The 15,965-nt window shown below is 42.4% G+C and overlaps 1 protein-coding gene across 1 annotated transcript in view; it reads right to left on the bottom strand.

Annotated features, from left to right (window-relative positions):
* LOC311110870 (B-cell lymphoma/leukemia 11A-like) overlaps positions 1–9,708 on the bottom strand; it is a 37,626-nt gene extending 27,918 nt beyond the window's left edge. The window contains exons 1-2 of the mRNA XM_084153470.1: positions 9,393–9,708; positions 4,569–4,964 (exon numbers count right to left, since the gene is read on the bottom strand). Of these exons, the coding sequence (XP_084009596.1) occupies positions 4,569–4,964; positions 9,393–9,447 (451 nt within the window). The 5' untranslated portion in view covers positions 9,448–9,708. The remainder of the gene's footprint in view (positions 1–4,568; positions 4,965–9,392) is intronic.
* Positions 9,709–15,965: the final 6,257 nt, after the last annotated feature.

Here is a 15,965-nt window from a genome sequence, read left to right as displayed (position 1 = left end):
CAAAGGACAAATCATCAATCAATCAAGAAAAATCTAAAAATAGTAACAAGTAAAAAATATTTTTAAAAATTCACATGACATCTACTGTAGATCTGTCATTTTAATATCAGTCAAAATCAACAAAAGTGAAAATGTGTCTAAAATGTGTCATGAAATGTAAATAATAGCACACACACCATTGCCATGCCATCAAAATACACCATGCAAAACAAGCCATTCAATCCAGGGTCCTTTAACCTTTTAGTGTAATGGAAGTTAAAAGACAGAAAGACTCAGTGTTTTGCTTATACCATGGTAAGTTCAATGTGTATCTCCAGCCAAAGTGTATAGAAGACGTTTTCCTTGGCCGATCAGCCACTCTCTCAACGTTACAACTGCTCTATTCTATCGTGAGTGCGACAAATGACCTCCCACACATCTCCTTCAACCCAATCCTTACAGAGGGGCCTTGGAAAGACAAGCAGAGAAATGTGCCTGCTAGACCAGCATGAGAGCATGTTTCCACACACCCTCCCAGCAAAACCAAATGACTCTTTGATGATCCCTGGTGTCGTGACAGACAGTGGCGTATGAAGTGGTGGGGGATTTAGACAGAGAGAGACGACAGGGTAATGGTAGGGCGATTCTGATGCTTTGTTCTCATACACACACACTCAATAGTTCAGCATGGCGTTTTGGCATCAGAGACTGCAGCTGGCTTGTATGCACACACACACACACACACACACACACACAGACACACCCACATGCACACATACACACACACACACAAACACACATACACCTGCACACATGTACTCACACACGCACTCACACAAACACACAATGTAATTGATTCAATACCAATTGGGTGCCCCCGATTTGCATTGACTGTTAACACTATTGCAAAGATAGAGTGAAAAGGAGGGAGAGAGAGATAGATAGAAAGAGAGGCAGGGTTGAAAGAGGGAGAAGATAAGCAAAAGAGAGACAAGGGAGAGAAAGGGTCAAAGACAATTAAAAAAAAGATATACAGAAAGTGTTTGAGAGAGAAACAGAGAGGGAGAGAGAGAGCTCTGAAATTAAAGCAAAAAATAAAGGGGCATTTAAAAAACACTAGCCGTGCTAGTGGTGCAGGCTAATCGCCTGATCTACCACACAGCAACAGCAATCATGTCATAGCCCAGCTTGAGCTTAACCATAGCATCAACAACACAAAATATGCAGAGAATACTAACACCAGACCATATAGTGTACATTGGAATATAGAGAGCCTTTGTAATAACAGGGCTCAAGTGCTTTGTATACCATATTGTGATGGGGTTAGTGGAAGAATAATTTATTTCAGTGTTGCACAATCAATAATGCTTTATTACCATGACATTACACATGGCACAATCAGTGTTAGTGCTGTGTTAGTACTCACAGAACACATAGAAACAACACAATTTATTAAAACCTCAGTTTGAAGATGAGGTGGAATTCAGGAATTTTTCATCACATTTTTCATCCCAGTTTAGTATTAATAGAGTAAAGAGCATATGAGATCCCAACCTAATGTGGTTGTATTACAATGGCCACACACACACACACACACATCACCAAGCTTATCAAGGACAACAATCCATATGGAACACACACACACCCCCCGACAGCCTTTTGTCTTTTTAAACAGAGCTGTTTGATATGTAAATAAGGGTATTACACCACAAGAGCAATGCTCCATATTTTCCTAAGGTACATACCAATGGCAAACTCCCCACTACCACACTTACCAATGCAATAATACACAGTAATAAATATTAATGATGCAGCAACAATACAAAAACAACTCTGTAGCTATAATAATCTGTTACCGACATTGCTTTGTGTAAAACAAAGAATTTCAAAAATTACTGTTGAAAATTACAATAAAAATGGATTCATACAATAATAGTAACAATCTTTTTTAAATATCAAAAAATAAATCATTCACACCTAACGATTCTAAAATATAACAACCATGTATAATACCATTGACCCAACCAGACGTGTCTCACCCGTTACATTATGATGTAAATGAGTCTAATAACCCAGTTTAGCTGCTGGCTGAGACTGTGTGTGTGTGTATGTGTGTGTGTGTGTGTGTGTGTGTGTGTGTGTGTGTGTGTGTGTGTGTGTGTGTGTGTGTGTGTGCGCGTGTAAGTCTGTTTAAACGGCTAGGTTAATTTGTGCTGAAATTGCAGCAACATCTTTAAAACAAAAGGGCTAAGCAGACACACACACACACACGAGTCGAGACACAACCTTGGTTAGCATTGCCGATCCGTTAAGATTGAACTGAAGGAGACAATAGGCTAGGGAACCAGGTAAGACCAACACACACACACACACCCACACACAGTGAGGTTCATGTTACACAACATTTCTCATCCCAACGTACCACAGAAATGGGCCTGTCTGGAGTCTATTCCATATCAAAATCCAGCAGCCAATCACAAAACTAAAATTAAAGGATAAAAGGTCAGATCTAAATTATTGTTGATGAGGATGATCCGGGCCACCATTTCCTGAAACCTGGATCTCTAGCCAGATGAGAAGAGATGGCATAAAACAGAGACACAGTCCCTACCCTGCATTTCTATACAACACACACACACTTGCACAGTCAAACACACATATATGAGACAGGCCAGCTGAAAACTCAAAAATTATATCTAGAGGAACTGTAATTATGGCCACCTTGAAATCCACCCTTTAACTCTCTATATTCCCAAGCATTTTTGCCGTTGTTTACAAGCAAAGTGATTAACGGTCTTGTTTTGTTGCTCGTATCCATCCTACTATTTCATCTTTTCCCAGGCCTTATTTAGTGCTGCCAGTCAACCACTGAAAGCGAACCCTAATTGAAATACACCGAAAAACTACACTATAACAAATAATTAGTGGCGTTAAGATGCTTTAAATAAACTACTCTTCCTCGGCGAGCCAAAATAACCGAGTGTCCTCTCCTCAGCTGTTATAATGCACAGAGGGAGCGAGTGAAAAATAAAACAGAGTAAGGGAGAAAGAAGCGGAGAGAGAGAGGTGGGAAGTAAATGGTAGAGAGAGTAAGAGAGAGTTAGAGAGATGAGAAGGAAACAAGAGGGTAAGAAGGGAAATAGAGAAATAGAGTGAGAATATGAGTATGTAGGCCTCTGTTTACCGGTGTAAGATGTGGTGGGGGAAAGACCACAGTGAGATCAGGAGACATCTGCTAGAGCCACATGAGAGAACTACAGCAGCATTTCTCACAGAGCCCAAGACACTCACCATGCAAGACGCACACACAGATAGAGTTACACACACACTGGAGATGAGAGCCTCACAACAGGACACACAAATGGAAGCATACACACACACACATGGAGTGACACACACTGTAAAATTTTAGCCTATATGGGGAAACTGGAACACAAATCCTGAAAAGGCATGAACACGTATTCCAGAGAAACTGTGGACACACACACAGACACAGACACACACACAAAAACACATACATCACAGAATTTGTTTATACCCTCTTACAGGCATATACACACTGCACAACCGTGTAATTATACAAAAAAACTCTCTAAACCACTCCCTCCAACACACAGTGTCACAAACACAAACACACGCACACACACATTGACCCATCTGCCAAACCTTTGTTTCCCTGCATAGTGGGTGGGTTGAGTCCGCTGCAGTGCCAACCAGTGCACCCACCCTGTGCCCCAATTTAGACCATCACAAAATGGCCACTAAGTCAAGGTTACCAGTGTCACTTTGCCATTGGGCTATATTTGATTACTGTGGAAAACCAACCTTCCCCCCATCCTCTCTCTGTCAAACTCAATGGATTTGAGGTCAACTGCTGTGCCAAGTTAACCATTTCCCCTCAGCAGGCTGACACACACACGTATCCATACAGACACACACACACACACATTCACACACACCGCTAGAGATCAGTAGCACTATGATGCATATGTGTCTCTAATTAAGAACACCAGCCAGTAAGAACAGGGCGATCTGAGACACGGATGAGATAACAATCCATAAATCAAATCATAAGATGTGTTTTTATCTTATCCTATTCTTTTGGGCTTCCCTGTGACGTTTCAGTTGTGGTTAGCCGGAATAGACCCCGCCCCTAGCCTATCAGTCCTAGCCAATCAGATGGATCACTTAAACGTAGACCCAATCTGAGCCAATCATGGCAGTGGCATTCACCCTGGGTGTCTGAGGACTACAAATCCTACAGGGAGAGGGAACATTTCTGCCCAATATGTGGCCTCCGCAGTACCCCGTCTATGCTTACACACACTACCCCCCCCCCCCCCCCCCCCCCCCCCCCCCACAACATAAAAACACAAGCCCACAAGGGATATACACATTCAAACACGTCACTGCATATAATATTGGTTTGTGACACACTTCAAAACTGAAACACGCCCCCATGCACAGCTACCCTTATGATGCACACATGTTTGTGCACGTTCACCCATGTTCACCTACACCAATAAAGATACTGTATGTGAATCCTATTGTTTGTTTAACGACAACATGTTGTGGGGAACGATGGTTACCTGGGATGTGTTCCTGCTTGGGGCAGATCCCTCTGGGCAACGAGAAGCGGTCATCATCCGCCCCTGGCGTGGCTTGGACGCCAACCTCCACGGGGCGCGTGCGGAATGAGGCCAGGAAGGGCAAAGGAGTGAGGGCCAGGCCTGGTGAGGGTGAGGGGGGCTTGTCCAGGCCCCTGGCCAGACAGGGGGGTCCATGGCATCTCTTCCTCTTGTGCTCAATGAAGAGCAAGATGTCCCCCAGGGGGAAGGTGGTCTGGCACTGACCACAGGTCAACAGGTCATGCTCCGTCTCCACAGCAACCCGCAGTGTGCCCGTGCCATTCTCTGAACGGTCCGAGCGTTGCGAGCAGCGTTCCGACGAGAGCTCCTCCGAGACGACGGCAGACAGGGGCTCGGCTGTAAGCAGAAACGAGGGAGGGAGGGAGGGAGGGAGGGAGGAGGGAGGGAGGGAGGGAGGGAGGGAGGGGAGGGAGGGAGGGAGGGAGGGAAACAGACAGGAAATTAGAGGTGTAATGTTCAATTGAGCAGTATCAACAACAGTGCAAAACAATGATCACGTGTTTTGGCTTTTTCTCTCTCACCATTCTGCCAAAACTAGAAGTAGTCATCAGACTACACCCCCAGTAGTAGTAGTAGTAGTAGTAGTAGTAGTAGTAGTAGTAGTAGTAATAGTAGTAGTAGTAGTAGTAGTAGTAGTAGTAGTAGTAGTAGTAGTAGTAGTAGTAGTAGTAGTAGTAGTAGTAGTAGTAGTAGTAGTAGTAGTAGTAGTAGTAGTAGTAGTAGTAGTAGTAGTAGTAGTAGTAGTAGTAGTAGTAGTAGGAGTAATGCCTGGACGGTGTTGCAGAGAAAAGTGTATGACTAACTTTTGGTGTGACTGGCATTAGACAGACAGCTCCACTTAACACTCATCAGCCTGTCAATTTAACACTATGACCTCTTCTACTTTTACATCCATTGAAATTAACACGACAACGACTAAGAAAGGCATCTAATCAAAGGAAGGCGTTATAATGGATGTTAAATGTTCTTTGTGGTTGTAGAAAGGTATAGGTATGACAAATAAAGCCTTAGTTTGATAGATAATACATTTGTATTTAATTACTTTTTTTATAGACTGGTAGTAATCAAAAGCTTAGTAGGAACGAGACTGTTGGATAGCTCAAAAAAAATGTTTCATGCTTTTTCAAATATCGTTTTCAAAAATGTGTTTTTCATATTCAAAAGAGTATTCTTAGGTGCAGAATAATAAAATTACAATGTGTGATATAATAATAGTTCATAGCTTGCTTCTCTCAATTCATTATGGGGGAAATTACAAATGTGTCCAACATGTGTGTGCAGAAAAGATAAGCAGCCTGAGTGTGTCGAAATAAAAAAAACTCTCCTGGACTCTTTGCATGTGTGACTTACAGTTCCTAGATAACCACTTTTACAGCCGGAAATCAGCCTTAAGGAACCGTTCAAGTACATTCCTCGCCATGGAAGCCGGGATTAACGCTTGACTCGTTTGAAAGTTGCCTTTTGTCACACGGGGAGTGTCAGTCTTGTTATACACGGACAGACGACGAGCTGTGTGAATGAGATATATTTTACCACAAAGGGAGGTTAGACAGGAGTCTACTATTACTACTAAGTAGCCTACTACTGAGCGGCCCGTCGTGTTTGAAATATGTCGCTGAAAGGTGAGAGTAGCTTTCTTTTTAGTTTCCTAATGGTTAAGCATCTTGACCTTCTTTACTAAGCTGCCAATTTCACATTTTAATGAACCTAAAACCACTGAGAATCAAAAAATAGATTTTAATTTGTAGTGGCTGATGATTGGTAGGGATGTTTGATAAACGAGATAAGATCGTGTGAGGTTACATTTATTTCCGCCCAACCTAGAGCCAGATAGAGAATAGATAGAGAGAGAGTGTGTGTGTGTGTGTGTGTGTGTGTGTGTGAGAGAGAGAGAGAGAGAGAGAGAGTGTGTGAGAGAGAGAGAGAGAGAGAGAGAGAGAGAGAGGGGGGGGGGGGGGGGGGGGGGTTGGCTCCCACCGCGCGCGAGGAAATATCATTTGAACGAGCAATTCTACACGACAACTGCGAGCGAACAGGGACATAGAGATAACATTGCGCGGTTACTACCCTTAATGTAACGTCAGGTCAACCACCAGAACAGCCGAGGTTATACAACAGCCCTAGGCATTAAATTCACTGGATAAAATCAAATGGAAGCAGACTAAGCCCTCACCTTAAACTTGAACTGAGAGTAGATTTTATAGAGTTGCATAATGCATTGTCGGTATTAATTACAAAGGGATAAACACCTATTTGAATTATATCATTTGATTTCAATTTTTTTTGCATAGAACTATGCATATATTAAGCACCATATTGAGCCATCTACACTGAACTGCTTGAAATGGAATTGAAGGAGACGAGAAACCTGGACATATTTACATATTCAAAACATGGACTGAATAATATCACTTCAAGGTATACATGTCCGGCTCCTAAACTAATGTGTTGCAATCAATATCAGATAAAAGCAAAAATATAGGCTGCATCAGAGCAGGCACACTGAGATCAATTATATTGTAGGCCTATTCCTATATAATGTGTGGGATAAACATGATTTGTCACTAATTCAAATCTGCGTGGCAAATCAATAAAAATAAGAAGAAAACTGTCGTGGAACAATTATTTTCTGACAGGCTATAAGAAAATCACGCTATGTAAGGCAGCAATACAATTTAGTTAATGCATTTGAAAGTCATTTCATTCTGCATGATATTAAAACAACTGTAATTTCTGCATAATCAGGAAAAAACGATATGTGTTGTTTGATGCACAGCCCATAGGAATGAAAGGTGGTAAACATTAGTAACATATCTCTTTTTCCCACTTCTGTAAATTCCATTATATTTCAAGGGGTTTGATTAGCCTACCATTAACACTATTAATAACCTTCCTTATCTGAAGGAAATATGGACAGCTATATAATTTGGGTATAGGCCTTTTCGTCCTTTTACGAAATATGTGCTCAAAAAGAAAAAAATCCAACCTTAATTTAAAGCCATCATAGGCCTATATTTTATTCATATGGACAAGTGTTGTTATGCATTTGCACATTAAATAAATCGTATAAAAAATAAAAGGATATTTTCTACCATTTAAAATAAAATAAAAGTGTCTGAATATTTTTTTTATGGAGATTTTTGCGTTTAGGTAGTTTGACAAGTTATAGGACTACAGAATGTTGACATTTGTATTGAAATGTGTTTAACTTCCATACCCCTGTAGAAAAGAACAGGATTCGAAACTGGAGAGAAAAGAGGAGGAGGGGAAACGCGACGTATAATATCCCCTTATGCGTTTCCCTGCATTCTAAACATATCCTCAAAGATGTAGATTGAGGTGGCGGTGAAATTGATCAGGTTCAAGTTCACATCCAGTTTTTGATCGTTGTCTGCCTCCTAGCGACTGGATTCCGACACGAACAAAAGCCTTCCGATGCAGCTGGACTGTATGCCCTGGCTGCACTGAGACCCAACGATATGGCTACAGCCACTCGACTTCATGCGGAAACCTAGTAATGCCACACGATACGATACAATGTTACAGCAACGTGGATCTAGGGCATGTTATCGCATATTACACCATTCGAGCGCTACTGAAGGGACGGTTTCAGGACAAAAACACGGTGTGGCAACATCGGGCATTGGGCTGGCTACCTTAGTGATTCCTCTTGTTACAAACGCATATATAGCTAACTGCCTGCTGCTTGTAACATTGTAAACATGCTGGTTATGTATGCAAACTAAATCAACCATATCAAAATAAATGTGTGCTTAATGGAGTTTTTCATATAGCCTAGTTAAACGTAAAAATGTATAATTATTCAACATTTTCTTTACATTGTTATTACAGTATAAATAACATTACATTGTTATTCTTGTTTTGTCTTACCTTAGGGTAATGATCTGCATGATAAACTAAAATCAATACAAATGGCTCCAAATGTGGGTTGGTCAAAAGGAAGAAAAATTGACTACAGAAGAGAAAATGCGTTGGTCCTGTTGCTCTTTACTAAAGCACCCTCTTTTACTAGGCTACTCGAGACAGCGTGAAGCATATGCTTCCCGCCACTATAGAAGAACACCTTGCAGAATCAATGTAAACACAACAATCCGTTCGTTAAGGATATATGGACAAGCAGGGTACAAATAAGCAGGTTTTTATATATATATATATTTCGAGGAGCCACACGCGCACGCGGTGCTTGTAAACAGTTGGACACGAGATTTTTCCCAAACAAAATCCACTTCCAGTTTTTTGAAAACCTTCCAAAAATAGCACGAGAGGGGAGAAACCTGCCTCGATCCAAGACAGGCAACGGTACGGGATATTCCGGGCGATATTCTACATAGCTCCGCGGAAAGCATGCATATAGGCTACCCATACGCTCCGCGTACCTTAACGTAGCCTATGCACTTTAGTGGCGGAGGCAACCGGGGCACTAAAGCCAGTGCGTGTGAATGTAATGCCATTCTCGCTGCAAACTTCTCAGATTTTTCGCAGGGGTGAAAACTGGATCAAACTTTTCTCTTTCAGCCTGGGTAGAATATGCTATGCGCGTATATGTATTTCACCAGGGGAGATTCTCGCCTCGCTTTCACGGTGAAGTCCACTTGACGGCGGGTCCGTGCTGTCCAGTGTCCAAAGTGCCAGTGCGAATCACGCTCCATGTAACCCAGTTTCCGCTTTTCTGAATGGACACAGTATTGGACTGGGTAGAAAGGAGTGTGGTAAAAGTAGAAATGACAATTTAGATGTACTTACGCGAAAAATCCCGTTTGCTTAAGTGCTGGGGTTTGCCTTGCTTGCGGCGAGACATGGTGGCTGGTGGCAGCGTTCAGCTCGGTTCACATCGGGAGAGCCGGGTTAGAAGGGAGACTCCAGAGAAAATATCTTCATCAATGCCTTTGACATCCAAAATAAATTAGAAATAATACAACGATGGCGCAGGGAAGATGGATTGTGGGATCGCCGTCATGGCTTTTTTTAAAAGAGAGCGAGGGAGAGAGATGAAAAAATGGCAAAAGCCCCCCTGAGCTGCAAGTTCAAGTGCGGACGTGACGTTCCTGCGAACTTGAACGTCAGGAGATGGATGGACACAGACATACAAAACATGGGCAGGGCGAAGCGGCAAAGTGGGAGGAGGGAAGGGAAATAACAAAACCAATGGACACTCATTAGGGGCTGGACATGAAAAATAGACCCGGGGAAGCCAATGGACAGAAAGATCAGGGGGCCGGACAAGAGGTTCTTGGGGGAGGGAGAGAGTGAGGGAGAGAGAGAGAGAGATGTCTAATGAAAGCAATGTGCACTGTGTGTGTTTGTGTGTGTGTGTGTATGTGTGTGTGCGTGCGTGCATGTGTGTGTGTGTGTCTGTGTGTGTGTGTGGGGGGGGGGGGGGGGGGGGGCGAAGAACAACAGAGCAAGAAAAGCCAGTGGACAGGAGCTCGGAGGGGCCGGACATATGCTGCATATGCGGGGAGGGAAAGAGAGAAAGAGAATGAGAAAGAGAAAGAGAAACAGAGAGAGAGAGAGACATTTAACAGAGGCTGTTGCATTGGTTGACATTGATCAGGGGACTCGAGTCGGGGCTGGAGTTATGTGGTAGAAAGAGAATACATTCTAGTAACACTCCTGGTGTGTGTGTGTGTGTGTGTTTGTGTGTGTGTGTGTGTTTGTGTGTGTGTGTGCAAATGCGGAGTGCAAAGTGCAGAATAGGTACATAAGGAGAAAGGGCGAAGCGCCATTGAAAGGAACGAAACGGAGCGCGTGAATATCGGGTTGCATGAACTGGACAGACAGGTTCTGGCGAGAGGGCAGGGGGAGTTGAATCTTAAGCGCGCGGAGGTGTCCAAACCGTGCTATACCGATCTTTGAATCTACAGAGTTGGGTTTTGGGTTCAGTGGGCGAGGCAGGTTAGTGGGCACTATAGTGTCAAACTTCGAGACTAGACACTTCATGTGAAATCCAAACTCATTGAAGAACAGACGGTGGGAGTCTTCCCATAAGCACCCATGTAGGCTAATACGTTTCAGATGTGTTTCAGGTTGAACCTGCGGATGGAGGAGGGGGTGTAAATACTCACATAATGGAGTTTGGTAATATAAGACCGGTTAAACACCGCCCGTGCAGACTAAATAATGACACCTAAGAAGACATCACGCAAATAACAAATGCGATGACAAGAGTGTGGGGAGGGTGGAGGAGAGGAAAGAAGCAGCCTATAGCGAACTATAGCTGAAGTGTGACTAGACAGCGACTGAAACATAGTGGAGTGAAGGAGCGAAGCGCCGCCGCGCAGGGCAAGCGTGAACTGCACACACGGACCGGGGACACGGCCTGGGAAAGGGACAGAGCATTATAGAACCGAGGGAGAGAGAAAAAAAAGAGAGAGCGAGAGACGACCTGGAATGGTGGAGGTGCTACGTTCAACGTCGACGAGAAAAAATTGTATGACCAGTGAGTGAAATATTTTACAGGTTGAGACTAGTTGTTCGTTGCGCGCGGACTAAGCTTGGTGTGCTGTGGTATGGGAGTACTGAAGGCTACGCTTATACAGACTGTTATTACGGGGCGTCAAAGTTCAGGCGCTGATAAGAGCTTACAGACGTAGCCTAATTCCGCTGTATGAAAGCGATGGACTATCTGATACAAAGCCTATATGCAATGTGATATGTATGGTAGTATATGGAATATATGGTAATAACAATATAACAGCCCACTAAAGTTGTTACTTATACAAAGCCAAGGCGGCTTGATCGAAATAGCATAATTATTTGCTTTTTAACGTAGGGATAGAAAAACATCGATCACCAGTAGAATGGTGGACGCATTAAGCATTTATTTCATTTTCATTAAAGTTTTTACGCAAGCAATATGGGCTTACAACCATTCAATACCCAATATAATAATTATTTGTGAATATTCCAATTCTGCACTTTTCCGAGTTGTATACTAACTATTTGACCAGTGATAAATCCAGATGTTCCCTATAGCGCTGAGCGCGCGGCAGAGATGAGAGCAATTGGCTGTGACTGTTTTAAAACAGAGGAATTGGCTGTGACTTAGAACAATCTTAGTTTTTCAGGTCCACAATTTAAAGAATGTAATAGATAACTTTAAATACAGTATCATCGTCTTTTTAGAGTCAATTTTGTCAAATTACGCACAATGGGGAGAATGGAAACTCGTAAGGTTGTTTTGAAACGACTGCTATTGAAATTGAAATTAAATATCACACAAGTAATGGCAATGGCAACTGTGTGAGTTATAAATTACAGTTTTAAAAAGTTGGATACTAAATGTCAGTTTGCCATTTAAACTAACCCATTCTTGGACATTTATCCTAAGGGGTTTAAAAATGAAGATTGTTTTTATTCAACGAATTTATGGCCAATATTTAGCCTGTTAGGCAGTTTCAATTGTCTCAGTCTCCAACAGTATCATGACATTATTGCCTGATTCAAAAGGTGGGCTAATCATAATGTACCATTGACCTAAATCAAGTGGATGTGTTGCTTGTGTCCCCCCACACTGTAAGCCTTATAGTTAACTTCAATATGCATGGCCTATATAGTCCTACTAATTAATACTGTTGGGACACACTTTTAATTCACTTGATTGGCTCACCTTAAATGTCGCTGTAATTATTTGAGAACACTGGGATGCACTTAAGATCAGGCTTTACGCGCTGGTGCAATGGTAAAAAAAAAAAATGTTACAAGGAAATTCACTTTAACTACAATTGTGTATAGCCTACTACTGTTTTCAATTAATAAATATGGATATAAAATAGGGCAGAGAATATAATCGGTGATCATTCAGTAGCCTGTTACTTTATAGTAACAGCCGGCCACTGCGGCCTCTTGAACTTGATAGGCTTCACTGAAACATTAGCAACACTGAGCAATTACATTGACACTGATTATTTTCACAGTGTGGACCGCCCACCATATAGCATCCCAATGATTGTAAGTCTCATTTGTAGCGACGTTTCCCACAATAGTATATAACAAAAGCATCAAAAAGGTGTAAACAAGTTGAAAAGATGACCACGCAGATGTATTTTTTAGTTAACAATTTGGATTAATATCGATTCCACCTAAACTGCCACTTTATAGGCCTACTGTATAGTCCTTTATGGACGACGTGTTTGTAGGCTGTTGACTAGTCTATGTAGCCTACTCTCGGTAGGGCAGCGTGAAAGCTTTTGGTGGGCCCTCGCTTTAACACCCCGCATCCGATTCTAAGGCACAGCGCGCTAACCTCGACCTCTCCATACACCCTACTCCATCTGTTGGCACAAATAATGGTTTTCCTTTTTTTTCCCCCTCTCTCCCCTGCTCACTCAAGGCAGACATTGATCAAAGCCAATAGAGCGCTACGACTCGTGAGCGAGGGAGCCCAGGCCGCGAGAATCTCAATATGCAAATATGAGCCCGCGCCGGAATCCGTCATAAATCAGTCAGGCGGTGTTAATGCATTGGAGGTATCCATCTAGCACCACACTGCATGGATGCATGGACTGACATGCATCACGTGCACGTGTATGTGCGTGTGCGAGAGAGAGAGAGAGAGAGAGCGAGAGAGAGAGAGAGAGAGGTTTAAATTGCTGTTTAGGTTTGTGAGCATGCAGACCATGTTTATTTACAATAGTCCTACCTATTCGTAGACTTGTGTTTCAAGTCAATTCATCAAAAAGAATGGGCTAAATAATGGATGGGCCATTGACCAGTTTTAATCGACCAGTATATTGATCAGAACGAGAAATACAGAACAATCCCGTTTTGCCTTATAACCTAATGCAAACGATTAATATGTTATAATAAAACAGAAAAAAAACTACATTGATATTATCCTCAAAGGAGATGGAGAGTGGGTGAAATCTGTGATGGTCACGTGCATGCTCCACGCCCCGGAGCCTCGAGGAAATTGAGTGACTGGGCGCTCGGGCGCATTTCAATATATGGAAATGACCAGGGGCTCGCGCAATAAATCAGCGCTCAATACAAACCACGAATTCTCTGTGTGCCTCTTTATGCTTCACTATACCCATTTCCCTCACTTCTGTTGGACCATTCCACCGCTTCTGTGGTATGAAGGATCTGCCTCTAAACATCGCAGGGCACATCTATAAAGCAAATTTAGGCTAATGAGTACAGATAAAGCGCGAGAAGTGCGTGTAGGCCTACACAAATAGGTTACGCAATGTAGTATTTTTGGGGGTTGTTTTACATTGTATCTGCATCACCAAGAATAACAACAAGATGGGCCTGGAGTTGGTTCACTTGCTTTCAGTCCAGGATAATAATACTTTTAAGTCTTAAAACACATAATTAAGTTGTTTCACTTTGGTAAGAGCCAAAAAATCAGCGATACACCTGGGCAAAAACTTACACCCCACATCAATGTGTTTATGTTGGGTCTTTACGCACACAGGGCTCCATTGAGCGCGTTTGGGGACGTAGGCCAAGCGCGGTCAGATGGAGAGGAGAGGCCAAAATGCAGCTCTGTCAAGCCTAGCTCTACTAGGACCCCCCCTATCCCCCCCACCCCGCAAACCTCTTTTTCTCTCCCCCTTTCTCTCTCTCTCTCAGCATTGCCCTCTCCCAGTAAAGAGAATGGAAGTTTCTTTTTACATATCAGAGAGAAACTCAAGGAATTAGCTCAAAATCCTTTGTAAAAATGGCCATTTCGGAAGAATTTCAAGCTTTGCTGGTCGAGGCATGATTCCCAGCCTTACAATTCATATTAATGGCTAGATTTCACAATGTGGCATTATAACACTGAGTGATGGGCGCGCATGCTGCCAATGCTTCGGCAGGTATTAGATAAAATCTGAAGGATTATGCAGCTATAGGCCAAATGATCACCCTGAGCTCCCCTTCTCTCTCCCTGTGTGTGTGTGTGTGTGTGTGTGAGCCCACATAGGCCTACGTTAGGACAATGATTCGAGTCAAATTTGTAAGAAACATCCGTGCGTACGATCACACACACATCACACACAGGCGCGAAGCTCATCAAATTAATTACATGACTCGGGCGTTAATGGAAACGGACAGGTTTCCTCTACCGAAAACGCCCGTCTCCCTCGGACGGGCTGCAGATACCACCCAGCAATCTGCATCAATCTCGGGATAATGCATGACCATGTTTATTGCTGTAGTAGTTAAGTCGTTGTTAATTTTACACTAAACGCTTGTTATGATGATGAATGGGGAGGCTGAGATGGTCCACATGGGACGCCAACCATTTATCTGTTGAGCGGAGGCCGCCTGCCTCCTATGTCAGTGCATTAATGTTAGTTAGAACTGAAATACATTGACGGACGTTTATCCAAGAGCGAAGCTCACCCTTAGCACGCTGACTTGTCCACCTCTCGACACTATTTTTCAAATATGGGAGTCTCGACATTGCAATCTCAGTCTCTTTAAAAGTTGAGCGCATAAGGTTTCCTGTATAGGCTAATAAAGAACCTAATGTTTATTATATTTTTCATGAATGTAATTTTTCATGGAATGCTGAATGTTCAAGGGATTATCATAGGTCTAATATAATCACAAATGTATCATAAGCAACAAACTTTTAGGTTAATCTAAATAATAAATAATAAGCCAAGGCCTACCCCTAGGCCTACTCATATAACAGAGAAATTGACAAACATAGAAGTAAGCGATAGCCCACAAGGTAACGTATTCCCTGCTTCAAACCTGTTTAGATACAGAGAGACTTGAGTATCCTATTTTTCAGTTCTGACGCGCTTGGAGGTGGCTATGAACATGGCATTGGCATCACTTCCACATTCATGGACACAGACGCCATCTAGTGTCAAGAATCAGTAAATCACAGCTGCATGGTCAGTCGAGTCCTATTTCTCATTTGTAATTAATTACCATCATTTACATAATATTACAGTATGGTGTACTATACCAGGCAGTCTCCTCGTTTACTCCCCGTATGAGACTTACACTATGAAGACTTTGAACATTGGTATATCCCAGTAGGCTTGAGTTATTTTTTGGATGGAATTTGAGATCTATCGAAATTCCAATTTCGACGCTGAAATCCTCCTCTATAGTTGAGGCCTACTCTACCTACAGGAAAAAATAAATCGATTAAAATCGAATGTATAATCATGGGAGTAAGATTATTTCTAACCGGTTAAGCAGGCTAAAGTAACAGAAACAAAGAACAAGGCAACTTCAAATATTGGCTTGCCAAGAATCAGAGAAATGGTTAATGAAAATATCCATAGGCCTACGTGTTGCATCACCTGTTTCGACTGCTATTTTAAACATTAGGCCTAGTTGGAAAATATAATTTTGAAGTAGGCCTGT

Source organism: Coregonus lavaretus (genome assembly GCF_964263955.1).
Source record: "Coregonus lavaretus genome assembly, chromosome: 36".
Lineage (NCBI taxonomy): Eukaryota > Metazoa > Chordata > Actinopteri > Salmoniformes > Salmonidae > Coregonus > Coregonus lavaretus.
This window is presented reverse-complemented; position numbering and strand designations above follow the sequence as displayed.